Source organism: Anser anser (genome assembly GCF_964211835.1).
Source record: "Anser anser genome assembly, chromosome: 18".
NCBI lineage: Eukaryota > Metazoa > Chordata > Aves > Anseriformes > Anatidae > Anser > Anser anser.
In genome coordinates, this window is record NC_139739.1 from 3,712,924 (window position 1) to 3,737,382 (window position 24,459).

A 24,459-nucleotide genomic window follows, 5' to 3' on the forward strand; every position below is an offset into this window, starting at 1 on the left:
TCAGGGACAACCGTGCACTTTTGAATGTTGTTAGAGTGTTTAGTAAGAGGTGCTGTGGATGAGACTTTAGAGATAATTGTGTCCTGAATTGCTTTAGGTCCCAATTCCACCACTTGCTGTACGCAGCGCAGGAATTCTGTGTTAAATTTTGGACCAGAGACGGCAAGTGATGTCAAACATTGGAATTAGTCAATGGAAATAAAACTGAAGTTACAAAAGCAAAGCTTGGAATGACTAATACGTGCTGCATGTTGGGAATACAGAATTAATTCTCTTATTTTTGGCAGATGCAAAATGCCAGTGCAAGTGAATGGGAGGTTTAAGTGACATGAAAAACAACACTGTGACACTCAAACTTATTTGTGCCACTGTGTCAGCATTGCGTTCTGTCACACGTGTCAAACTAGCTTATGTGCTGCCAGCCGGCTCCTGTCTTTGTTGACCCAGGCCAAGAAGGTAAAAAAAACAACAAAAAGCCTCCAAACATCTGAGTTTGACATTCAGTTGCCTATTTTATAATAATAATCAACGATATCCTGTGAAAATATATCTACATGTCGTTTGTGAAGCTTACTGCCAAAATGGAACACCACAGGAAGTTGCCCAAAGTTCCAGGGAGAGCAGGAGGATGAATAATGGCACAGTCATCTTTTCCTGGCCAGCGCTGCTTACGAAACCATGAAACATGGTAGCAGCGTGAGCAGAACGTTTGGAGAGGGCTCTGCAGAACCTCGGCGGATCAGATGTGACGGGAAGTGAGAATTTTGTCCGAGTTAGCGATGAGAGCGCGTTCATACCACCAGCACTCAGTATCAACTGATTTCCTGTTATATACAAATGCACGTAGAGGAAAAAAGTAATAATTTAGAGAATGTGCTAGTGGCAAAACACTTTGAGATAGATATAAAAGCAGGATAGCACATTAGGCTACTGAGAGGGGAAGATATAAAGTGGGCTTGATCCGAACCGTGACGGCAATGGAAGTTTGGGGTGACGCAGTCAGGTCTGGTACTCGGTCCCCAAGCGACCTGCAGCTCCTCACGCTCGTGCTCTGTCTCGCTGGAGGTTTTCCCTCCCGTGTGCCCACACCCTGCGCCCGCCCTGCCTCAGCCAGCCCTGCCAGCCCTGCCAGCCCGAGGTGACCGGGGCGTGCTCACACGCACCGCGTTCGGGTTGCGCCCGTCAGGCACCTGAGGACACCTGAGGAGAACCCGGGGTGCGGTGACTTGGGGGGCTCGCTGAAACGCGTAAATATTTCTCAAGGAAGCCGGTTTGTGCTTGGTGTGTAAACGTTACGGGGCTAATCGCAGCAGCCAGTCACGAACTCGAGCGCAGCCGCCTGTCCTGACGGGGAGCTCTCCGGGCTTCCCCGGGGCCGCCCTGACCGTTACCGCCCCCCCCCCATCCCGGGGTCGCCTCAGCGCCTCAGGCCCCGCGCTCCCGCCCGCGCCGCCCGGTTGCCAGGCGACGCCCCCCCTCCCTCAGCCAACGCCGCTCCTCTGCTCTCCGATAGGCCCACCTTCCCCGCCGCGCGCTGATTGGCTCCCCCCTCCTCCTCTCCGCGCCCCTCTCCGTCCTCATTGGCCGCTCCGAGCGCAGGCCCCGCCCCCTTCCCCGCCCCGCTCTCCCCCACCCCATCCTCCCTTCCCTTTGTCCCTCCCCGGCCGCCGTCTCCCCGGCCCGTACGTGGCAGCGCCGCGGCGGCGCCCAATGAGCGTCGGCCCCGTGCCCCCGGAAGCGGCGTGGCTCGCGACCGGAAGCGCCGTCCCCTCTTCCTGCCGCCCCGCCGCTGGGCTCCGCCATGTCGGCGCTGCGGGCGGTGCTGGCGCTGCTGGCCGCGCTGGGCGCCCCGGCCGCCGCCTACTTCGTCAGCATCGACGCGCACGCCGAGGAGTGCTTCCTGGAGCGGGTGCCGTCCGGCACCAAGATGGGGCTCATCTTCGAGGTGGCGGAGGGCGGCTTCCTCGACATCGACGTGGAGGTGAGGCCCGGGCCTGCCCGCGCGGGGGGCGCGCTGAGGCGAGGAGCCGGGCCGGGGGGGGCTGGGGGGGGGCAGCCGGGCGGCGGGGGGCTGCCTGCGGCCCGGCTGCGTGCCCGCCCGGCGCTGCTCGGTGAGGGGTTTTCCTCTGTAAAGCGTTAAAATCTGTAGCGGAGTAACGAACGGGAGTTGCTCTCGTCTCGGTGGAGGGCGCGTCGCTGCTGGCCTGTGGTAACGTCAAGGCGAGAGAGCCGTTGCGGAAATTGAACGTAATTCTTTAAATTTGCCCGTTGGCCCGAAGCAGGAAATAGGAAGCTGCGAAACCCCGCTCGGTTACCACCGGTGGGAGCTTAGCAGCTGGGCCTGGTGGCCTGCTGGGATTGGAGACATCAGGCCGCGGCGAGCCCGAACGTCTGCTGCCATGGCCATGTCAGAGAAGGCAGTTGTAGCAGTGCACAGTATTATAACCAAAGCAGTGTTGACATACTGCAGTATACCCTTTCTTCTTTCTATTTTTCTTCAAACAGCAGAGATAAGGTTTTCTCCGCAGTTGTTAATTTGGCTAACGGCCAGCCTTGTGGCCAGCGTTGCAGCCAGCGTACCTCTCCCTTGTTGAGTGCCTCTTATCTTGAGGACAGATGGCCAGTAACCTCAGCCAGAGGGCGAGGCTTTTACGTGGCTCGCCTTACTGAGAGTGCTTTAGAGATTCCCGTGCAGAAGAACGCAGCATTGCTTTGGGTCGGGGGAAGGAAAATACAAAGAATGCCAGGCCAGTCAGAGCAGGGGTGCTGTTGGTGAATCTGACTGGATAGCTTCAGGGTATGCATGTGGTCTGTAGTGATGCATTTTAAAGCACTGTATGTTAAATAAAATGTATGATATTTTGTTTTCCCTGTCCAGATTACAGGGCCTGATAATAAAGGGATTTATAAAGGCGATCGAGAGTCCAGTGGAAAATACACATTTGCTGCCCACATGGATGGAACTTACAAGTTTTGCTTTAGTAACAGAATGTCCACTATGACCCCCAAGATAGTGATGTTCACAATTGATATCGGGGAAGCTCCAAAAGGGCAAGATATGGAGACAGAAGGTGAGGAAGACTCCTGGAAAGAAATTAGCTCCGGCTTGTGAGCTTTTCCGTGCATGCATGACTCGTGAACTTGCCTGGGATTCTCAGAATTCCTGTTTCTTCAGGCGGTCTAGTTAGCTGTCCTCTTGCACAGCTAGAACGGATACGGATGTTTTTAGACCTCGTGACCCAACTTAATGCAGAATCACCAGGGAATCTCTTGGCCATCTGCAGAAACTAATGCTCTCATCCTTTAGTCTTTTCATCAGTCTCATTCTCTGATTTCTAGTTTGCTCAGCAGTACGTAGATTACCACATGCGTTAGTTGAGCTCTTTGATAAATGTGCTAATTAAAAAAAGCTCTTAGCCGTGTAAGTTACTGTTTTATCTGCAGCCTTTTGTCCTGTACTTGTGTTCATCTCTTACACTTTTCTCTAGGTGGTGGAGATACCTGGGATGGTATGTGTCCTGATTTTTGAAAGCTCATTAGCATCTTGTCTTTTGCAAATGTTTATTCACTAACAGCTAACGTTTGCTTTTTCTCTGTAATGTTTGTTTGTAGCATGAGAATGTCTTTTTTTAATAAACTACATAAAAGGTCTGATTCTGAGCAATGCTGAGCACCTGCAAGCTTCCACCGAGGCGTTTATGTACTTAGCAGCTCTTGGGATCAGGTCCTTCAGCTGGCCGTGACAGTTTGTCTTCAGGTGGTTACTTGTGGCTAATGGAAGACCTGATTAGGAGGAGTTTTCGGGGGAATTGAACTAAAACAATGAACATCCAGGAACGTTAAATATTTTAGACAGTGTTTACTTTCACTGAAACTCGTGTTGGATAATCAAGGGCTTTTGGAAGCAACAAATTCCATCTCGGTTATGAGTTAGCAAAAACGTTACAAGAAAACTTCAAACTTTTGTCATTTGCTGTAAAATAAACCTTTGGGTATAGAAATCGCTAACTGAAGCTAGAAAGAAGAGAAGCCTTGTTTTCTGTTTTAGTAAGCAAATAACGGTGTGCCTTGAGTGCTTGATAGCTCTTGACAAAACTTAACATATTCCTAACTTGAACTTTTTATAAGTCTAAGTTAAATCTTTTTATTGAGTCTGAAGAGACACTGTAAATATGCATTGTAAAGAATATTAATACAGCTTTATTTTTTAAGGCAAACACTTTCCCTTGAGTGTGCTTCTAGTGGGTTTAAACAATCCCTGCAGCTGTGGTTTCTTCTCTTACTAATAACTGCACGCATTGCAGTGACCAGTTGGCCATGAAAATAAGGCATTTACAATATTAGCAAAGTGAGTGTGGTTTAGACATCTATTTAGGTTTTAATTATGGTTTGTATGAGTGTTATTCTGTCCATGGAATGACTGCTTGAACTTCCCTTGGTGCTAGAAAACGTTGAAAATCACTTACATCGTTCATAATTTTTATAAGTGGGCAGTTCTTTGAGCATGAAGGTGTTTAAAGGACTCTGTGATCGGCAGGGCACTAAACCTCGGGTCTGTGATCTGTCCATGTGCTGAATTATCTCAAGATAATTTCCTGTCATTATTAGTTTATTTTCCTATTCTTCTGCTTTCATGGCGTACCAGAACCCGAGGCCGGTTCCTGCCCTCTGCCAGGCCCCTTTGGCAACGTTTCTGCTGAATGCCGTGCTTCAGCTAAACAGGAGGATCACAAGATGTGCCACTGCTTCAGAAAGTCATCTCGTTTTGCCAGCATCATGATCTTAAGCTAATTCCTCAGTTGTTCTATTTTTGCAAGCTTAACAACTAGAAAAGGCTGTTATGTTAAGATAACTTGCTTGGAATATATTGGAAGGTATTTGCAAAATAGCTAATGGTATGGTGCTGAGCTTGTGCTCTTATGGAGAGCTATGTCCAGATGGGATACAAGCAGGCTGCGCTGCCTGACCTGGGTGTCCTCTGCCACCTAGTTGGATGCAGAGAAAGGTGTTTTCTCACTTGTTAAATACCGTGGAAGTGTGTTAGGAAATGTGGCGATATGATAACAAAACCTTATTGTGCTGTGAGGCTGGGAAGTGCAGTCGTACGGATTGCATTTCTCAGAACTTCCCCTGTGACAGGAAGCTAATTACAGCTGTTCATATGTTCTAACAAACTGGTTTTTGAGTCAATAACAGACTTTCTTCTGAAATTATTCTGCAGCTCATCAGAACAAGCTAGAAGAGATGATTAACGAGTTAGCAGTGGCCATGACAGCCGTAAAGCATGAACAGGAGTACATGGAAGTTCGTGAGAGAATACATAGAGCAAGTATGTGTCTTTGACTTAAATGCCTCGTCCCCTCTCGAATGGATTTTAAATCTATTTTTTTAGGTTCAAGTTCATAGCAGCTTTTTCATGTTACTAAAAAGAATTCAGAACAAGTTCTGAAAGTTCTGCCAATATGGTAAAGAACATGATTGACACTTGCTATCTTCTTTAATTGAGCTTGTCTCTCACGTAATGAAGGTTGTTATGCAAAATAATCTTTGCTTAATTGGTGTAAATTCTGTAGTTCTTTGAATGTCTTACTCATGAAGATAGCAGTAAAGGTATGGTTCCTAGCACTGGACTAGGACTGTGGTTCCTAGTGCCTGTCAAGAATGAAGGGCGGATGTTTTTAATGTGGACATACAGCATTATGTTACAACACCGGCCTCTCAATGCTTTGAACCTATGATTATTTCCAGTTTTATGACCGTTTTTTCTTTTGTTACTAACGGTCTGACTTAAAGTGCCGAACCTTTTAGAACCAGAGATAAAGAACCTTTAGAGATCTGCAGTTCCCCTCTTGACTTTGAGACCTTAAAACGTGGCTGTTGCTTGAAGCAGCAGGTGGCATCTGGTTGGCAGTTACATGCCTCTGTCGGCCTCTTTGAAGGTGGGCAGAATACAGACAGATGTTGCAGTTTGTGTCCAAAGGTGAGGTTAACATCTGCTTGCCTAGCATAGGTTGAGCTATTCAGAAAAATAAGCCCCTGAGCTCTCATCCATAAGACTGCAGAGTCTCAGAGCACTTGTACTGACCCGATACAAATATCAGTGATGTAACTGGAAGTTTACGTGCAATTGTTCAGTTCCTATGACTAAATAAAATATATTTGTTTGTTTTAAACTGTTGTTTATTTTTTTTCCCCAACAGTTAATGACAACACAAACAGCAGAGTGGTCCTCTGGTCATTCTTTGAAGCTCTTGTACTAGTTGCCATGACACTGGGACAAATCTACTATCTGAAGAGGTTTTTTGAAGTCCGAAGAGTTGTTTAAGAGTACTGTTCCTGGTCCTGGATTTCAGTTCACTATCTACCAACCATCCTGGTCACAAAAAAAAGTCATTTAGTTTCTAAACCCTCTTTACTGAACTGTAAAACTTATTTGCTTACGTTCCTTCCTAGTTAAAAATGAATTGTTTTTATATATCTTCTGTAGCAAAAGCTATGCTGAAATCTCATCACTTGATTGGCATATTTTTTTCACTTCAGTCTGCCTAGTCTGTACGCTAAGCGAGGTCCAAGCAAGCTGCAAACGCTGTAACTCAACTGTAGTAACAAGCAATGTCGGTGTCTTTTCTAACTTTCTGTTTTCATAAGTACTTGCAGTTCTGTCTAGGGAAAACGGTACAAGGCCCTAATGTGACTTGCATTTTTCACATCTTTAACCCTGCAGTAGGTGTTACAAAATTGAAAGAGTCCCTTCTTCACGTGTAGAAACTGCCAAGGAGGAGCGATTGGAACTTTATTCTGAGGAACTTTATTCTGATAATGAATGGAAGACAGGTGACAACTTCCACTCTAGTATGTATACCTGGTTAAAATTGAAAAGGAAGTCTTTAGTAACTGTCCCAAGTACTCCAACTTATTTCTGAAGCTTTTTAATTCAGTAGTCGATATCAAAATACGTTCTCTCCTCTACCGAGTGTTCACCATATGGTTTTTAGTCTCTCACCGGTTTTATATCGAAGCCAATCGTGCAGTGTCTTGGCAAACAATAGTTGGCCCTTTGGTTTTTGCAGCTCCAAAGCTCAGACTGTTGGTGCTATTGCAGAATGCAGTAGTGTTCAGGAAATCTGGATTCCAGATGCCAAAGGGTTAATGATTCTGGGGGTTTATTGCGATGCTATGCAGCCCTTGTATTTAAGTTCAGTGGCAGTCTCTGCCATTATCTGGTCATAATTAGCATAATGCTAAATACTGGTGTGTTTTCTTTTCCAGGCACATGTAGATTTGTTTTTGTATAAAGTTACTTTCCTTGGTATCTGATGATCGGTTTAAAATTAAAGCAGCGTCTGGTGTGGGTGCTGAGCCAGGATTATGTTGTGACTGATGTACATTAGTTGTAATCATTTTTGGGGTGGGGGGGGGACCTTTTCCAGGGGGGAGCCTCTACAAGTTACACACAGCAGTTTTGTACAATTAATTTAAAATTTGTTACAGGTTTTCATGTTCCAGGTAAAGATTTTTCAACCTCGGGCAAACACTTGCAGCAGTTCTTCAGCAAGGTGGCTGTTACACCTTATTGCAACTGTTGTGTGCCAATATTTTTGTGTAAAACACTCAAATTGAATTCTAAGATGTACATTTAAAATTGCTTGTGAATCTACATATGACCCAGGTTCGATAAAATAAACAAATTCTTTAAAAAAAGAAAAAGAAACAAGAAAGCTTGTCTCTTTCTTCTTTGACCCTGCGAGGGGCTGCTTGGCACGTGAATTTTTTTTTTCATGAAATATTTATTTGGGTGTTGGGAATTTGTTAGGCTGCTGCCTTTGCGTTGAAGGAAGGAGACATAATTGTACGCTGGCGTTGGTGCTACTGGGCTCTGGCACTGCCTCCAGCAGTGCCTTAATGGGCGATTTCCCGAAAAAAGGGGATTTTTTTTGTGGTGCTTGAGCGGCCGCAGTGGGGCATCGCGCAGGGCCGGAACCAAAGCGCCGCGCCGCGTGTTTCCGGGGGGGCCCCGCCGCTGCCGGACGCTGTGAGGAGGGGCCGGGGCCTGGCGGCGGGAGCGGCCCGAGATGGAGGCGGTGACGGAGGGGCGCTGGGAGGCGCTGCCCGTGGCGCTCAGCCCCGGCGTGCTGCGGGCGCTGCGGGGCCTCGGCTTCGCCAGCATGACCCCGGTGCAGGTGAGGGGGGAGCCCCGGCCCCGGGGCTGGGCCTCGGGGGGGAGGAAGGGGGCTCCGGACCGTGTGAGCGCTGTGCGGGCCCTCCGCCGGGGCACCGGGCTCGGTCGCAGCCCTGAAGCCTCCCCTCAGGTTTTGCCCGCGGGTGTCCCCTCGCTCGGGTGGCTTCTAGAGAGCTCTGGTGGCTCCTGGGGGAAATCTGGGCTCTGTGAGATTTACTTCCAGCAGAGCAGGTTGAACCGTTGGTGTGCTGTTTCTCTTCTAGTCCGCAACCATTCCGCTCTTCATGAGTAACAAAGATGTTGCTGCGGAAGCGGTGAGTGTCGTGAACCGGGGGAGCCTCTTGGTTTTCTCGGTTTGTCTCTGGGGCTAACGAAGGGCTGATTCTCCTTCCGATTTCACAGGTAACAGGCAGCGGCAAAACCTTAGCCTTTGTAATTCCCATCCTAGAAATTCTTCTCAGACGGGAACAAAAATTGAAAAAAATGCAGGTAAGATTAAGTTGTTCGGTTCTGAATGGTTTACTCTGTTCTTATGATCCCTCAGTAAGATTGAGGAGCTCAGTGAAAGCACCAGTCAGTCAAACTGAATACATGTAAAGTGACCATGTGCTCAGCTCACGTATACCAAGAACAACAAACTGTGTAAAAATTGAAAACAAATACTGGGTTGCTTTCTTTGCACTTACCTTACAATGGACAATTTTCCCACAGTCTCTCTTCTATTTGGTTGCTTTCCATAAATTCCTTTTGTCTTCTTGTGCAGGTTGGAGCTATAATTATCACACCGACAAGAGAATTAGCTATTCAAATTGATGAGGTATTATCGCACTTCACAAAACACTTCCCCATGTTTAGGTGGGTGAACTTCAGGCTTTTCGTGATCTCTGTTCCCTTTCCTTTGGACTTCTGTCATTTGTAAACTTGCAAAATTCAAAGATGACCTAAATCTTTCTGTTCTCTTGTTTTAGTCAGATTCTTTTAATAGGTGGTAGGAATCCCATGGAAGATGTTGAAAAATTTAAAGAACACGGGTAAGTTGATTGTCTGTAATTTTTACCAGTGTTTTGCAACTGTGGTTTTCTCCTTGTCATTAAAACTTACAAATTATGAATTTGGGTCTTGCTGGTGGTAAAATTTGGTGGTTCTGCATAAAAATGTTGGGTATATGGTAAAGAAATTGTGGATTCTTGAGTGGGATGCGCCATCCTGAGACGGTAATGAGACGACAGGAAAGGCTCATATATGAAATTGGTACCATTTACATGCTGTCCTGGTAAATCACAGCGTACAGCGTGGTGAATTGAAAAACTGTCTTCACCGACAGGTTTTCAGTTCCTTCTTTTTTGTAAACATTGTACTAGCAGTAGAGTCTGACGAGATTGAGTCTGTGTTGTATAATTTTCTGGAACTGTTTGGTGCTGATACTGATGGGGAACCTTTGGAGCAATTGTATTTGCTGCTGGCTTTTTCGTGGAGGCACCAAATATTTCTTCTAGCTAACGGTTGCTTTCCATAGTCGATGTTCTAAACTTTTACTGCTGCAGATAGCGTGCTTTCTCCTGAGGGCTTTTTCTCCCATCAACGTACTGTCTGAGAGGTCCTGAAATAGGAATACAGTGGGAAATAGCACAGAAATTGTTTTATTGAAGAGTGCAGATTTGTGCTGTGTTAATCCTAGCAGTTCCTCCGAAGTCTTTACCTTGCGTGGTTACAAAATTGCTGTATGTCCTTAACCCAAACAGCGGGAACATCATTGTAGCAACGCCAGGCCGCTTGGAAGATCTGTTCAGAAGAAAAGCAGATGGGTTGGATCTCGCAAGCTGTGTGAAGTCTCTCGATGTGTTGGTGTTAGATGAAGCAGACAGACTTCTCGATATGGGCTTTGAATCAAGGTATTCAAATAATAAACTCCAGTTATACTTCTGAATTTTTAAATGAGTTTGTATGTGATTGATGTGAATGAGCCTGGCCTACAACAACCTCTGAAACGAGATTTGTTCCGTTTTGGTCTTTTACCTCTCTTGGCTCTGCAGACTACATAAAGCAGTTGCTAAGAGGGGAAGAGAATCAGGAAAGGGTGGTTCCTTGATGAGTACAGAGTTTAAGATTTCTTTTTTTGTGATGTATGTTAGCATGTACTCATTTAAGGATTGGTATTTACACACTATAATGACTTGAAACACTGTAACAAATAAACTGACATCCTTTTTCTCCTTCTTGAAAAGTTATGATGATTAACTGAATAGAAGAGGCTGTAGAGTTGGCGCTCAGTAATAAAAGCTATTTTGTTTATGAACTCATAGTTCCAGTGATTAAACTTCTTTCTGAGGAAGATCTTGGGACATTTATGTTTTACATGTGCTTACTTGCAGTTTAAATGCCATTCTGGACTTTTTACCCAAGCAGAGACGGACAGGTCTCTTCTCAGCAACTCAGACTCAAGAGGTGGAGAACCTGGTGAGGGCAGGTCTCCGGAATCCTGTCCGCATCTCGGTGAAAGAGAAGGGAGTGGCAGCAAGCAACACACAGAAAACTCCAACGCGCCTGGAGAACTACTACATGGTGAGAACTCCGTGCCTTGTGGTAGTTTGTTGCTCCCTCTCCCTTTTCCCTGGTTCCATCAACAGGTTTTTAAATCATGGCCAGTTAATGGCCACATTAGCAGGGGAATCAGAAATCTCAAAGACACAAAGCTCTTGCAAGTCCTCTGAAGATCAGTAACCATGATGGGGAAAAAACCCCACTAAATTAGCAACTGGCAGGTCAGTTTGTATCAAGTCCATTTTCTTATGTATTTTTTTTCCTTTGCATTGTGTAGATATGCAAAGCAGATGAAAAGTTCAATCAGTTGGTGCACTTTCTTCGACAGCACAAACAGGAAAAACATCTAGTCTTTTTCAGGTAATTCCATGCAGGTTTTCTTGTGAAAACAGAGTGGTGTTTTATTACCTGAATTTCAAAACTCTGCCCTGTGTTGACAAGGACACAACTACTTTAAAAGTGTTTCATTTTAATAGCAGTCTTATAGAATATGCTAGTTTTATACATACTTTTAAAGTAAAATGTATATATGTTATATATGGTTATTAAAAAAAAAGTACCTATTTTAAATAAAAATAGGCCAAAGTGGCTATTTTTGAAAGGGCTCAGACTGCTCTAGCTTGACCGCCTAAATCAGATAAAAAATACAACATAATCTTTTGCATTTCTGTCATCATCACAACAGCACATGTGCCTGCGTGGAATACTATGGGAAGGCTTTGGAGTCCTTAATTAAACAAGCAAAAATAATGTGCATTCATGGGAAGATGAAACACAAACGTAACAAGATTTTTACCGAGTTTCGGAAGCTCCCAGGGTAAGACCATACAAATAGGCTAAGCCAGCTAAAAGTAGTAGTACAGGATATGGAATTGTGTCTGAAAATACGCTCTTCTCAAATGACGGTCTAATGAAAAAATGCTTTTTCTTCTTCCTAGCGGCATTTTAGTTTGCACTGATGTGATGGCCCGGGGCATAGACATTCCAGAGGTACACTGGGTTTTGCAATATGACCCACCTAGCAGCGCAAGGTACAACTTCAGATCTTAAGAACCTTTACTTGTGCTCATGTTACTGTACTGTTTAGATACAAATTGAGAATACACAGCTGTGGAAAACGCGTTTACTTTTTGCCTGAAAATTGGTCTGAGTTTGTGCAAAATAATGCACAAACAAGGGAGGATCAAACATTGCAATTTTTGTTGTAACTGCTGTGAAGTTAAATGGCTTTGTGTGTGTCCTACAGAAGTCAAACAGGTGGTCACCACTTGCATTTGTGTGAAGAGGCTTTCTGTTCTAAGGGTTAGTATGAGAATACCAAAGAACTAAAAAGGAGAAACACCAGGGTGAATGAGAGCAGAGAGCGGGTACAGAGCTCTTCAAGGAATGGTACATTGGAAGCTCACTTGAAAGGAGCTTTTCCATGTGTTTTAACTTCTATTGTCATAATTCCTGGTTGCTAAAATTATTTGTTTAGTTCAAAAATAACCAGCACTCTAGGTTTTCCATTCTGTTAGATTTGCCCTCTTGCTCACTAATACTTTTGAGTCAGACTGAGCGTCTCCTATTAAATGAGCCCTGTTTTGTTTCAGTGCCTTTGTGCACCGGTGTGGTCGAACAGCACGGATTGGCAATGCCGGCAGCGCACTTGTATTTTTGCTTCCCATGGAAGAATCTTATGTTGACTTTCTCTCAATCAACCAAAAGGTTAGTAGACTTTTATTCTGTTAGGCAAGGGGACAGGCAAGCTCACCAGAAGCTTACTGACAGTGATGATGAAATCCAAATTCATAGGGCTTAAGGTCATACGCATAGATCATGTTTTAGCAGAGTCAAATAATTAAAAAAAAAAAAAAAAAGACGAGCTGCTTATTAATCACCAAATTCAGCTGTTAGAATGCGATGGCTACCTGTGTTTTTTTAACTGAATCTTTGATAGGAACATGTGATGCATCGATTAAGGAAAGGTTTTTCTTTTCTAATAGTGTGTAGGTCGAGCATTTCCATAAGGCAGCACTGCCTTACACTGCTTCTGCCTCAGATCCTGCCACTACTGCTTTGTATGCTACACCCTCGGTGCTGCTGAAAAATGGCCAGAACAAATTTATTTTTAACTTGAATATTTTAACTTGAATTATTTGCTGGTCCTGCATTTATGGGATTAATTGTATGCATTCTCTAGAGGCCTGCTAATGAGAACATAGCTTGATAAGGCATGAGATGAAGGTGTTGCCTTCTCTTGAGCTGTACTGTGTGAGCTCTTCTGCTGGGCTAGGATGATTGTTTGTGGGGCTGAACAGTGAACTGGAGTTTTAAAATGACACAGTAAAAGACGGGGAAGGGGGCTCAAAGCTTACTGAAGATTAACTGGGAAGAAGTGTGTGTTTGAAGTTTCACAGCACATTTTAAATCGTTCAGCTGAACTTTTCGTTTGAACTTTTTCTGTTTCTTTTTTGGTTTTCAGTGTCCCATGCAGGAAATGAAACCACAGAAAAATGTGTTGGATCTTCTTCCAAAACTGAAGTCTATGGCCCTGGCTGACAGGGCAGTGTTTGAGAAAGGGATGAAAGCATTTGTGTCTTACATCCAGGCTTATGCCAAACACGAGTGTAATCTGATCTTCCGAATAAAAGGTAATTCACAGCAGGGCTGGTCTCTTTTACTGTTCTTCAGAAGACAATGTTTGATTTGGCAAAAAAAACATAGTAGTGTTATTCAGCAGCTACAACTGCCCATTCCTGTTCTCAAAGTTACTTCCTGCAGCATCAGATTCTGACAAAACTCCTATTTTCTCAAGCAATTCAGACAAAACATTTAATTAGCAAGTTTGACTAAAACAGACATAAGCGCAAGTGCGACTTAGCATTGTTACTAGTATAAAGTATAGAATTCAAGATAACTTTAAAAGTCACAGAAAAAAATAACTTATTATCCAGGAGGAAACTGACTTTATAAACTTTATTTTAACAGATCTGGATTTTGCTAGTCTTGCCAAAGGTTTTGCCTTGTTAAAAATGCCGAAGATGCCTGAACTAAGAGGAAAATGTTTTCCAGACTTTACTCCAGTCACTGTTGATACAGACTCCATTCCATTTAAGGATAAAAATAGAGAAAAACAGAGACAAAAACAACTAGAACAACAAAGAAAGGAAAGACAGGAAAGTGGGGGAAAAAAGAAATTCATAAAGAACAAACCCTGGTCAAAGCAGAAAGCCAAAAAGGAGAAGAAAAAGAAAGCAACAGCAAAAAGGAAACGTGAAGAGGTAAACCATGCCCGTTCTATTAAGCTACATGTCGTTGCTATAGCATAGGTGCGTACTTTCAAAAGGCAGGGAGCAGTGGGATTTTAGTCTGACGTAAGTGAGATGCACTGCAGAATTACAGACTGAAAATTAACTTTCTAGGCCCTTGACAGGCAAAGCACAAAAATAAAAAGCACAGAAGCTTTTCAGAACCAAACACAAAACCAACTTACTAATGCTAGTGAATAATGCTGCCAGAATAGGCTGCATGGGTTTTTCCTTTTAAGAGGTCCAGCAGCACTTAATTGGACAGTACTTCGTTGTTGTTATTGCTTTTTTAATTCTCAATAGGTGGAACAGAATTAGAATGTTTCCTAGGTAGAACCTGAATATTATTTCGTGCTTGGATACTCCTGACAAAGTCTGGGTTGTAAAATTCTGTTGTGTTCAGATGTATAGAATGAACGTGGTTTGGTGTTGAATTTAATTGTTTGTTTTTCAACTGCCAACAGGGCTCTGATGTTGACGATGAGGAGATGGAAGAGTTGCTGAATGACACAAGACTGTTGAAAAGATTAAAAAAGGGGAAAATTAGTGAAGAAGAGTTTGAGAAGAGACTAACAGGCACCCAAAGCAAAGTGAAAGCAGAAACTGTTGCTGACTTAGAGTCTGAATGTTGACAGTTATTCTAGCCAGACTTTCATGTTGATGCTGCCTATTTCAATAAAACTGTATATTTATAACAAAATAATGATGCAGAGAGCAGAACTGATCTAATTTCTTCATAAAGAGAGCTGACAGGTTTCTTTTTTCAGGTACGTACCACAGATCAGCAAGTGACACCATACCTCAGAATGAGTCTGAATGCACCACAAGGTATTTTATTTTACAGTATCAAAATACTCCACCCATCTTTAAAACAATTTATTTCAGGTCTTCAGAAGCTGTAGCGACTTGGATTTTTTTTTTATCAGTGGTCCATCCACTGGTGCTGCTTTGCCTTAAATTCAAGAAGGCTCATAATTACTTTAATCCTTATAATGTTGTCTTCTTACCACATCCATATAACTTATATCATCTTCCGATTTCTTACAGCTGTGATAGTCATTGAAGATGACACATTCTGTACACAGTGTCCTTTTTGTTACAGGTAGAGTTTAATAAGTTCATCACTGACAGCTGACGGAGTTAACACACCAAGGTCTGTAAACAGTAATGTGATTAGTGATGGTGATGTGTAGTCAATCCAGGGATGCTCCTCTGTTAGATTCTGGCTTGTTTTCAGAGTGTCTGCTTTGTACTAGAAGGAAAGGAGACCATCAGTTATTACACATCTGCAAGCTAAAACCTCTTGGGCAAGGGTGGTCGTGAGCAGATGTTTGTGGTAAAACTGAAGGAAGTCAATTTAAAAACAAGGCACAGGCTGCCACCTTGGTCTCAACTGTTTTATCTTCTGTACGAACTACAGTTTGTAGTTCTGAAGTGTCTCAATCCAGCTATTTCTTGCCCTCAGCTACTCTTCCACCCCAAAGGAACCACTTTAGGAAGCCAGTGATAGTATTAAGACAACTTATGGCTGTCTGACGTTTGACTTTACAGTGGAGCAACTCCATATTATGTCAAGTAAGCTAGAGTAGAGACGTCCAAATAAATGAAGACGTGCTTAGAGGAAAATTATTCATAGACACGTAAGTGGATCTTAGCCTGCTAAGAAAAAAAAATGTATTCCTCTTACCTTAAACTTATCTGGGACATCCTGCTGATTTAGAGGGAAAAGCCTTACAAACTTGAAACTTTCTGCTACCACATAAAATGGTTTATTCTGAGCTTTGGCGCACACAGCAATTTGATTTGTGCCGATCTGTGGAGACATACAGAAAACAACATGCAGACTTGGTGCTAGTAGGACGTAATGTTGCAATATTTTCAACAACAACAACAAAACTGACATACTGGATAACACCCCAATAGAGCAAAGATATTTCAGAAATCCCTGAATTCTTCAAATAAATTAAATTTTAAGAGTCCAGAGTTTACAGAATGTTATAGTAAAGTCACTACCTATTACCTTGTTAATAATGCCTCCACTTTCAACTACACCTTCAGCACCAACTAAGACCAGGTCCACTTTCTCCATAATGTAGCTGTTGAAGGGGAAAAAAAAGGCATTTTGCACTTAAGCAAGAAGTGAGATTCAGATGTGTAATAGTTTCTTTTGTCATGTTTTGGATTTATACTAAGCAGTAGTAATTTAGTAGTTAGCTTAAAAAACACGACAATGATAACACATGGAAAGTAGGAAAAAATGTAGCCTTTTTGTTTAGCACCTCAGTTCCTTTTTCCAAATATCCCCAAGACCTAAGATACCTTAGGTCTGCCTCCATTCTTCATTCTAATAGGCAAACATCAAATACTTGTTTTGTAGCAGGCATGTTCTGCTAATCATGCACCTAAAGGTGTAACTTGTTTAGCTTGTTTGATGGCTATGACAAACTAAGGAACAATTTCTGTAGAAAGAAGCTGCTAAGAAACTTAACACAAAATGTAAAATAAAATTGTGACGAGCAGTATTAAGATTTAATGATCAGGCTTACCCAACTGCAGCATCCAGAATCACAGTCACAGGAATGTCCAGCTTCCTCAGGGCTTTTGCCATTTTTTGCCTATTAAAATAACACATTTGAAGCTAAGAAGACTTTTTAAAGACAATGCTAGAAAAATATTGTCTAAAAGACTGAAACCCACAACTGCCCATATTTGCTTGCCAGCAATTTTGTACCCCCTAATAGAAAATAAGTTATCATGTAGAAATCGAAACAGATTACAACAAACCCTGCAGAAGTAAAGCGAGCCTGTTTTAGCAGTCAGGAATTACAGCTATAGAAAGATGAGTCAGTGAACTATTAAGATGACAGATTACCTAAGCCATCTCAGCTTTTCCATCAACACGATATAAGAAATAACTACCAGCAACGCACCCCACGCTTTAAGCGAGGCTGATAAATCATACCTACTTAATTTGGCTGAACATACTTGATTCAAGTGAAAGTGGTTAGCAACACAGTATGCAGGATATGCTCTGAAGAGGGAAATCTTGCTCTCTTGCTATCGGTAACGTAATTTATTTGGCATCTTCAAACAATGTCGTGTTGTTATCTAAATGTTTTACTGTGTGATGCTTAAGACAATGCTGGTTATTTTAGCCTACTTTTGAAGAAGGCAACTAGAAATCAATTATTTACTGTCTCCCAAAGGGAACGGGTTGCTTAGCATGGATTGAGAGTTTGTAAACCTTTGAGGAAAACTTGGGTAACACTGTGATGAGGATATTAGTATGGGAAATGGCTTGCCGATACTGATTTTTCACTTTTCCAGAATAATGTGGTATTATTAGTTATAGAGTTATCATTTAAAATGCTACAAAAAATCCTCGTAGCTTTTTTAAAAATATGGCAGATTTGACACTAGCTGAAGCTTATCCTACTAACCAAGATCAAACACAAATTAATGAATACTTGCCCTGCTTGGTCTGGCTGTGATTCAGTAACATAAACGCTGAATCGCTTCTTTGACTCAACAGCTGCTTCTAACACTCTGAGGACCACTCTTGAGTAGGCATGTGTCAATATTCGCTGTCAAAAAAGATCAAATATTACTTTTCGCTGAACTTTAGAAAAACCTTTAGTTCTGTTAGTGGTGCCAGAGCTTTTACTTCACACATCTGTCAACATTAAATAATAATATGATGTTTGTATACGACAGAACACAGGATGGCAAACACTGTGAGATGGATGTTACGTGGCCTGCCCTGACGCTGCCGAGGGGTGACAATCTAATACTTTAAATGGAAAGTTGATGTTGTGATGCTTTGGCACCTCATAGGAGTAGACCACAGCTTAATGTTGAATTGCGTGGGAACTGCAGCGGATGGGGGCATGAGTCTTAACAAAATAAAGCAATGGGTGATGCTATCCGTATGTCCTTGCAAAAGCCACATCAGACAACACTGCCACGAACGTGAATGAACTTCACTCCCCTCCTCCTCTGTTTTTCCATCAGTGCAAGCAGCAAAGTGCCACAACAAGAGCAGCCCTGCCTCGGCCTACTTACGGCACCGTCTCTGATGAAAGGATGACAGAGCTTGGCGATTTTGTTCCTTGAGAGCGAGACTTTCCTCAGGAAAATCTCCCCGCGCTCGATCATGATTTCTTTGCATTTGGAGTAATCCTGGAAGAGACAGCGAGACATCTGCTGCGAGCCCGCCGGGTCTCGGTACCAGCAGCGCGGCCGAGCGGGAGGCGGCCGCCCTTACCGAGTACTCCAGCGAGGTGAGGCTGATGAAGCGCAGGAAGAGCTCCCCGCCGGAGGACACGGCCACCGAGGAGTCCACGCGGGACAGGGTCTCGATGGCGTCCAGCAGGCTGCTCCTCAGGCCCTGGATGGTCTCACCTGGGTGGGGAGGGAGGCAGGGGAGCGCGGTCAGGGCTGGGCCCCGGGGCTGGTGCCCGGCCCCCGCCTGGCCCCGGGGGCCCGGTGCCCACCTTGGTCCCGCTTGAGGAAGCCGAGCAGCGCTCGGATGGCGGCCACCGCCGAGGCCACGTCGGGGTCGTCCCTCAGCTGCGCCCTGAACGCCTCGATCAGGTCTGAAAGGCAAAAGGAGGCGCCTCAGGCCCGGCCCGGCCCCACCCCGGCCCCGCTCCGCACCCCCGTTACCGTCCGTGCTCATGGCCGCGGCCCCCCCGCCCCGCTCCGCTCCGCTCCCGGCCGCCTCGCCGGAGCCGTGGGCATGACGCAGCGCCCCTCGGCGTGACGTCACGCCGGGCCCTGGCGTCATTTGCAAGCGCCGGGAGCGGCCGGCACCTCGCGGCGGCGGCATGAGCGCGGGTGAGGCGGCGGCGGGCGGGCGGGAGCGGGCCCCGGGCAGGGGGGAGCTGAGGGCGGCCCTCAGGGGGCCCGGCCCCGGCCCCTCGGAGCCGGACCTGCCCGGGGAGCCGCGAGCCACGGCGCTGTGTCTGTTGCAGACGATGAGCTGAGCCTGCTGGTCATCGTCATCGACACCAACCCCATCTGGTGGGGGAAGAGGGCGCAGGGGGAAGCGGAGGTACGGCTGCTGCTGGTGCTGGGCTCTGAGGGAAGGGCTCTTATTTCCTCAGTCTTACCGAGTGGGCAGTGAACAGGGGTAGCCTTGGGTTCCTGAGCAACGTTTGTCTGATAGAACGGATGTTGGAATGCCTTTTTAAAAAGACGTGCTGCTGTGTGTCCGTCAAAGCCTTGTATAAATTCTCCTTATGAAGAAAGGAAGCTCCACATCTTAAAATCCAAGTTCTTCCAACTGCAGTTATTTGAGAGTTTTCTTGTGAATTGTTTAACTGTAGATGTTATTGTACTGTTTCTGATTTCTTTCTTTCTTTCTTTTTTTTCCAGCAGTTCACCCTATCAAAATGTATCGATGCGGTGATGGTACTGGGAAACTCACACTTGTTTATGAATCGTACCAACAAGCTTGCTGTAATAGCAAGCCACACACAAGAAAGGTATAGGTGCTTCTTACCTATGTAAAAGTTTAAAGTGGGCTTTCCTATATATATCTCCTGATACAGTGTAGCTGTAAACTGATTTAGAGCCTTACGCAAAGCGAGAAAGGCAATGAAAGTGACGAGTTTCCTATTTAAGTGGGTATTTTTTACCCAGATGTTCATGAGTCTAAGAATCTACCCCTAAGTGCAGGAATGGTATGTATTTCCTTTTTTTTTTTTTCTAATATCTTAGAAGGAAGACTGTGAATGTGGGTATTACACCATTTGGGGTTTGAAGACTTCCTGCCTTACGTTGCATTTTTAATGTCTAAATTATTTGAAATTGCATTTCTGAATATTGCTGTCTAACAAGGTTAAAGTTGAAACAGTAATGCTTCTTACTTCCTTTCTTTCAGCCGTTTCTTGTACCCTGGGAAGCGCTGGGCTTGTGCCGATCTCCTTGGAGATGGCAGTAGTTCTGCAGAATCTAATTGTTCTGGCAGCAAAGATGGAAAATATGAATTGTTAACAGCAATAAATGATGCAATTGCAGAAGAGATTAAAGATCTCATGACAAAAAGTAAGAAAAATACATTTTTAGGTTTAATATATGGAATTGCAAAGCACTTTGGCTCTCAAGGAGTTGTAGGAATTTCCTTTATTTTGATAGTATGAATTTTAATATATTTAGAGTAGATAAGTTTCTTATGTTGGCACATGGAGCCTCTCTATTAATCTAATATGGCAAAGACAAAACTTGTAGAATTTAGTATGGTCAGATTTAGCAACTGTCTTTGTAATTTCTGTAACTTGAATTGCAGCTGACATGAGGGGCCAGCAAACAGAAACTCTGTTAGCGGGATCACTTGCTAAAGCACTTTGTTGTATCCTTTCTGTTATGGAACTTTCAAAACCTTTATCTGTTTTCTAAGACTGTTTCCTGTAATATTAATTGTGCTTCAATATGGGCTTTACTATTACTGCATTTTATAATAACATTCAAAACTGAAATGGTTGATTAATAAGTGTGGATTGTGCTCACTAAAATGTGTGTTGGCTACGGTGGTGAATACATGGTATGGATGCTGCGGTTACTTCCAAGGAAGAAACGTAAAGTCCTTAACTTCATCTAATGTAGTTATTAACAAGATGAGCAAAGAGGTAAAAGGTAATACCTTTCTTTTGAGTACTTACATAAATATTTAAATCAGAATAATAGAAAAAAATGCTTAACGAACAACTTTGAAATTTCTAATCGATATGTAATTGCTTTTGGACAATAAATGAAATGGGTTTGCATTCATAACTCTAAATTAGTGTACAGATACTTGTCACACGTTTCTGCTGCTCTCTATGCCACTGGGGCTATAAGACAGTTCCATATACATATTTGAACTGAAATAAATTGAAATGCTAAATGCTATAGAATTATAAGGGCAAACTACAGGGGATGAATGTACTCATGCATTTTATTTTCTTTTCAATACTTAGCCAATCAGGAAATGAAATCAAGGATTTTGGTAAGAGCTTTGCTGTCACTTTTCTGTTAGTCTTTAAATCCAGAGATACTGTGTAGGCTAACAAGTCTGAATTGCTTTATTTAGGTCATAAAAGCTGCAGAAGATAGTGCATTGCAATATATGAATTTCATGAATGTGATCTTTGCAGCACAGAAACAGGTGAAGTTGTCATTTCATGTTGATCTTTTATTAATATGTAAAAGCTTAAAAAAATTGTTCATTTTTCTTATGATTGTGATCTGGTTAAAGAAAGCTTGAAACAAAACCTGTCATGCCCAGGGGGAAAGCTAATCAAGCTTAAAAAAAAAAAAAAGATTCACATCACTACATCTTAACATAAAGGGTTTGCTAGACTAGTTTAAGATCACTATATAAGTACGGACAGTAGCCTTTTTGTCCTGCCTTGCAGGTAATGTGTACAAGGTACTTTTGGTGATAGTTCTTTTACTGCCATGTGAGAAAAGAGGGATGCTGGAAATTTGGATTTGTGTTCTGACCAAGGGAAAGAGCTTTGTTATCGCTGTGGTGGTCCTGCAGCTGTAAAAACATGTATGGTGATAACACTGGTGAGGGTACATTGTTCATAGCTGAATTTCTGTTATTTTTTGTTTGTTTGTTTTCTTCATGCTTTTCATCTCTTTGCTTGCAGAGTATTTTGATTGATGCCTGTGTCTTGGACTCTGATTCAGGTCTTCTACAACAGGTACAGACTTTATTTTACTTGCTGTTTACATGAATTCATAGGTACTTGATGCTAGACAGTTTGTCATATTGTAAAGGGAGACATTACACCTTTTTATATGACATCTTTTGTGCCCTTTTATTTTGAAGTAGATCTGTATTCATTTGTTCTTCCTTTGGAACAATTACTAGAAATTGTTTCCTTCCTTATAAGGCTAAACATATTTCATAGCAATTCACTTTGTTTTTGTTGTTCAAAAAACATAATGTGGGATAACACAGCAAATACTGTGAGCTTACTAGGGTGTAAATTATGCCTCATGGCACATTATTTGGAGATGCTGTTTTTCAGAATTCTTCTCAAAGGAGGATTGGGGAGGGTAATTACCAAAATCCTATAAATTTTTAGGTATCACAGAGACTGAGATAGGAGTTGAACTATTGAGATGAATGAGAATAACTTTTCTCTTTGCATTTGTCTCTGGATGTGAGATCATAGTTTATTTATTTTTACACTTCTAATATTTTTCTTTTCATAACAACAGAAAGAGAGATACTCCATGATGGGAACAGTTGCTCCCATTTTAATTTTTGTCAGTACTTTCATTTCTAGTTCTTTGAAAATATTTGGTTAGAATTTGAAACATGCAGACCTTGAGCAGCATGTGGATATTTAAAATAACATGTTAATTTAATCAGACATAACAATCTGATCATGCTTTCTGTTTTCCAGGCCTGTGACATTACAGGTGGCATATACTTGAAAGTGCCCCATATGCCATCCCTTCTGCAGTATTTATTGGTAAGTCATTTAAAAAGCACTTTGAGTGCTTTTTCCTGTGTCAGACATGAAATCCTACTGACTTCATTGACATGTTCATACAGCAGTACCCTTGCAATTTCTAAAATACTTTGTCCTCTGTTTGTATAGTGGGTATTTCTCCCTGATCAAGAGCAAAGATCACAGCTTGTGCTTCCACCTCCTATTCATGTTGACTACAGAGCTGCGTGTTTCTGTCATCGAAATCTCATTGAAATTGGTTATGTATGCTCTGTGTGCTTGTCAAGTAAGTTTATAAATGTCTAAGACTATAATTTCTTAAATTTGAAAGGAACTATTTTAATGACAGACAAATCTTTTATTTTCCAGTATTCTGCAACTTCAGTCCTATTTGTAGTACGTGCGAGTAAGTGTTTCTTCTTGTTTCAGAGTTGGGTATGAAAATACGTTCAGTGTATCTGATAGCTCCTTTTTTATGTTTTTTTCAGGACTGCTTTCAAAATATCACTGCCACCTGTCATGAAAGCTAAGAAGAAGAAATTGAAGTTAGCTGCATAACAACACTACGTAAATACACCATTATCAACTCCAGTAATTCCATGAAATGGAATGTACTAGAGAAATTGACGGCACTTTTTATAGGATGTGAAAGAGAACTGTATGCAGTCTTATGACTTGTTTCTTACTGGATAAATATTTAAATCATATATTTTCTACACAGTAACAAATCACTGTATTACCATGTAACCTGTGCTGTTTTAAGTACTAATTCTTAATTGTAATAGTAACCAGAAGTTGCAGCTTGTTAAGATGCAGATCTTACAAAGTTAAAAGGTATTCTTGCCATTGCAAAGCTTCATACCTCCAAATTATTTTCAAAGACAAAGCTCTGATTGTTTTTAGTCCTATGTTGGTGTAAAGGTAAGTTATGACTACTCCTGATGTGTAGGTTCTGAGTATTACCACTGTGTCATCTGGGGACTTCAAAATTCTGTTAGCCTTTGCTACCTATTTTTTGAGTGCAACAGGGTCAGTTTCAGAATAAAGAAACCAACATTTTCAAGATGGTTTAGAAATCCCCCCCTTCCATTTAAAGATGTTAATTCCCCTGCACGTGCATGCTCACATTTTTCATATTCTTTCATTCCCTTTGATTGTGATTTTCTCCCAGTTGGATATCTGCTCTTCTAATCAATATCACTAGAATAATACTGCCTTGTAATACAGAGGTAGCTTTCCCAAGGAAGTTTATTAACAGAAAACTCTACATTCATGAATTGCGTTTTTTTTTCTTTCAAATTACTTCAATAAATGCAAATTAGGTGGTTAGTCTTAACATTGTTTTTTGAAACTGGAAAACACAAAATGTAATTCTCTGTAGTAAGACAACAGACATATCTTTGCTTGTTTGTTTTTAAAGTATCATGGTTTTACCTTTGGCATTTGATAAGCAAAGTGGAAAGATTTTGGAATGGTGTTTTCTGTATCAGAATATGAGAGTATGCTGTGTATTTCTGAATGTTGTTTTGGTTAAAAAGATGATTTCTTACTGTAAAAGGTAACTGCATAGTTTGCTGTTTTATCCTGCTGCTAGTAACTGATGTTCTTAAAGGAATATAGAAAGTTATTTCCTACTTAAAAGAACTTTCCTTTCTTAAGGTGCATACAGGAATTTGTGTAGTCTCAATGCTTGCATCAGGTTTTTGTCAGCGTAACTTGTAATCAGGGCCCAACTCTTAGTGGCTTGTTTCATCACCAAAAGCCATTTTGTTTGAAGCCTGTATTTATAATTTCCTTTGTATAAACCATTTGTAATAAAACCTGCTCCTTTTCGCATACAGTTATTGCTGTGGCTATCAGATATTTTTAAGGGTGAACCACACGGACTTGTAACAATTCCATTGTGTAAGAGCAGAGGAGGCGTCTTGGGGAGGGAGGATGCCTCTGTGGAGGATGTCTCTGAGGGGCCCCGGGCCCGGCCTTGTCCCGCTGGCGGCGC

At 42.6% G+C, this 24,459-nt stretch overlaps 4 protein-coding genes across 8 annotated transcripts; 3 read left to right on the plus strand and 1 right to left on the minus strand.

Annotated features, from left to right (window-relative positions):
- Nucleotides 1-1,741: 1,741 nt before the first annotated feature.
- TMED2 (transmembrane p24 trafficking protein 2) lies at nucleotides 1,742-7,718 on the plus strand. Of its 2 annotated transcripts, XM_083804461.1 has the most exons (4): nucleotides 1,742-1,981; nucleotides 2,879-3,071; nucleotides 5,222-5,329; nucleotides 6,201-7,718. In XM_083804461.1, exons 1-4 carry the CDS (start codon nucleotides 1,802-1,804, stop codon nucleotides 6,323-6,325), a joined length of 606 nt encoding a protein of 201 aa, XP_083660587.1. In that variant the 5' UTR covers nucleotides 1,742-1,801; the 3' UTR covers nucleotides 6,326-7,718. The 2 variants fall into 2 exon arrangements, with proteins under 2 accessions (XP_083660587.1, XP_083660588.1); XM_083804462.1 differs by lacking the exons at nucleotides 5,222-5,329; nucleotides 6,201-7,718 and adding an exon at nucleotides 3,489-5,203 and having other exon boundaries at nucleotides 1,754-1,981.
- Nucleotides 7,719-8,008: 290 nt separating this feature from the next.
- Nucleotides 8,009-14,710, plus strand: DDX55 (DEAD-box helicase 55). The gene is made up of 14 exons (XM_083804439.1): nucleotides 8,009-8,180; nucleotides 8,443-8,493; nucleotides 8,582-8,668; nucleotides 8,943-9,034; nucleotides 9,148-9,210; nucleotides 9,922-10,071; nucleotides 10,552-10,741; nucleotides 10,998-11,080; nucleotides 11,406-11,537; nucleotides 11,659-11,751; nucleotides 12,313-12,427; nucleotides 13,185-13,353; nucleotides 13,691-13,983; nucleotides 14,475-14,710. Exons 1-14 carry the CDS (start codon nucleotides 8,073-8,075, stop codon nucleotides 14,640-14,642), a joined length of 1,794 nt encoding a protein of 597 aa, XP_083660565.1. The 5' UTR covers nucleotides 8,009-8,072; the 3' UTR covers nucleotides 14,643-14,710.
- A 109-nt stretch (nucleotides 14,711-14,819) lies between these two features.
- EIF2B1 (eukaryotic translation initiation factor 2B subunit alpha) lies at nucleotides 14,820-18,838 on the minus strand (the record flags this gene model as incomplete). Of its 2 annotated transcripts, none has more annotated exons than XM_083804448.1 (9): nucleotides 14,820-15,262; nucleotides 15,698-15,823; nucleotides 16,031-16,106; nucleotides 16,557-16,625; nucleotides 17,482-17,594; nucleotides 18,073-18,189; nucleotides 18,275-18,411; nucleotides 18,504-18,605; nucleotides 18,676-18,838. In XM_083804448.1, the coding sequence occupies 9 exons, from the start codon at nucleotides 18,836-18,838 to the stop codon at nucleotides 15,107-15,109; spliced, it is 1,059 nt and encodes a 352-aa protein (XP_083660574.1). In that variant the 3' UTR covers nucleotides 14,820-15,106. The 2 variants fall into 2 exon arrangements, with proteins under 2 accessions (XP_083660574.1, XP_083660573.1); XM_083804447.1 differs by having other exon boundaries at nucleotides 18,667-18,838.
- GTF2H3 (general transcription factor IIH subunit 3) lies at nucleotides 18,705-24,296 on the plus strand. 3 transcript variants are annotated; one of them, XM_083804453.1, is made up of 13 exons: nucleotides 18,705-18,846; nucleotides 18,984-19,063; nucleotides 19,387-19,496; nucleotides 19,895-20,058; nucleotides 20,300-20,362; nucleotides 20,617-20,646; nucleotides 20,970-20,998; nucleotides 21,083-21,157; nucleotides 21,648-21,701; nucleotides 22,413-22,481; nucleotides 22,611-22,746; nucleotides 22,830-22,866; nucleotides 22,949-24,296. In XM_083804453.1, exons 1-13 carry the CDS (start codon nucleotides 18,837-18,839, stop codon nucleotides 23,016-23,018), a joined length of 927 nt encoding a protein of 308 aa, XP_083660579.1. In that variant the 5' UTR covers nucleotides 18,705-18,836; the 3' UTR covers nucleotides 23,019-24,296. The 3 variants fall into 3 exon arrangements, with proteins under 3 accessions (XP_083660579.1, XP_083660580.1, XP_083660581.1); XM_083804454.1 differs by having other exon boundaries at nucleotides 19,390-19,496; XM_083804455.1 differs by lacking the exons at nucleotides 20,300-20,362; nucleotides 20,617-20,646.
- Nucleotides 24,297-24,459: the final 163 nt, after the last annotated feature.

Bases quoted from the DNA above. Each gene is read 5' to 3' on its own strand.
- TMED2 (XM_083804461.1), top strand. From the start codon at position 1,802: ATGTCGGCGCTGCGGGCGGTGCTGGCGCTGCTGGCCGCGCTGGGCGCC. The intron at 3,072-5,221 runs GTGAGGAAGACT...ATTATTCTGCAG, and splicing joins GCAAGATATGGAGACAGAAG to CTCATCAGAACAAGCTAGAA. The intron at 5,330-6,200 runs GTATGTGTCTTT...TTTCCCCAACAG, and splicing joins TGAGAGAATACATAGAGCAA to TTAATGACAACACAAACAGC.
- DDX55 (XM_083804439.1), top strand. From the start codon at position 8,073: ATGGAGGCGGTGACGGAGGGGCGCTGGGAGGCGCTGCCCGTGGCGCTC. The intron at 8,669-8,942 runs GTAAGATTAAGT...CTTCTTGTGCAG, and splicing joins AAAAATTGAAAAAAATGCAG to GTTGGAGCTATAATTATCAC. The intron at 11,081-11,405 runs GTAATTCCATGC...TCATCACAACAG, and splicing joins AAACATCTAGTCTTTTTCAG to CACATGTGCCTGCGTGGAAT.
- GTF2H3 (XM_083804453.1), top strand. The intron at 21,158-21,647 runs GTGAAGTTGTCA...CTTTGCTTGCAG, and splicing joins TCTTTGCAGCACAGAAACAG to AGTATTTTGATTGATGCCTG. The intron at 22,482-22,610 runs GTAAGTCATTTA...CTGTTTGTATAG, and splicing joins CCCTTCTGCAGTATTTATTG to TGGGTATTTCTCCCTGATCA.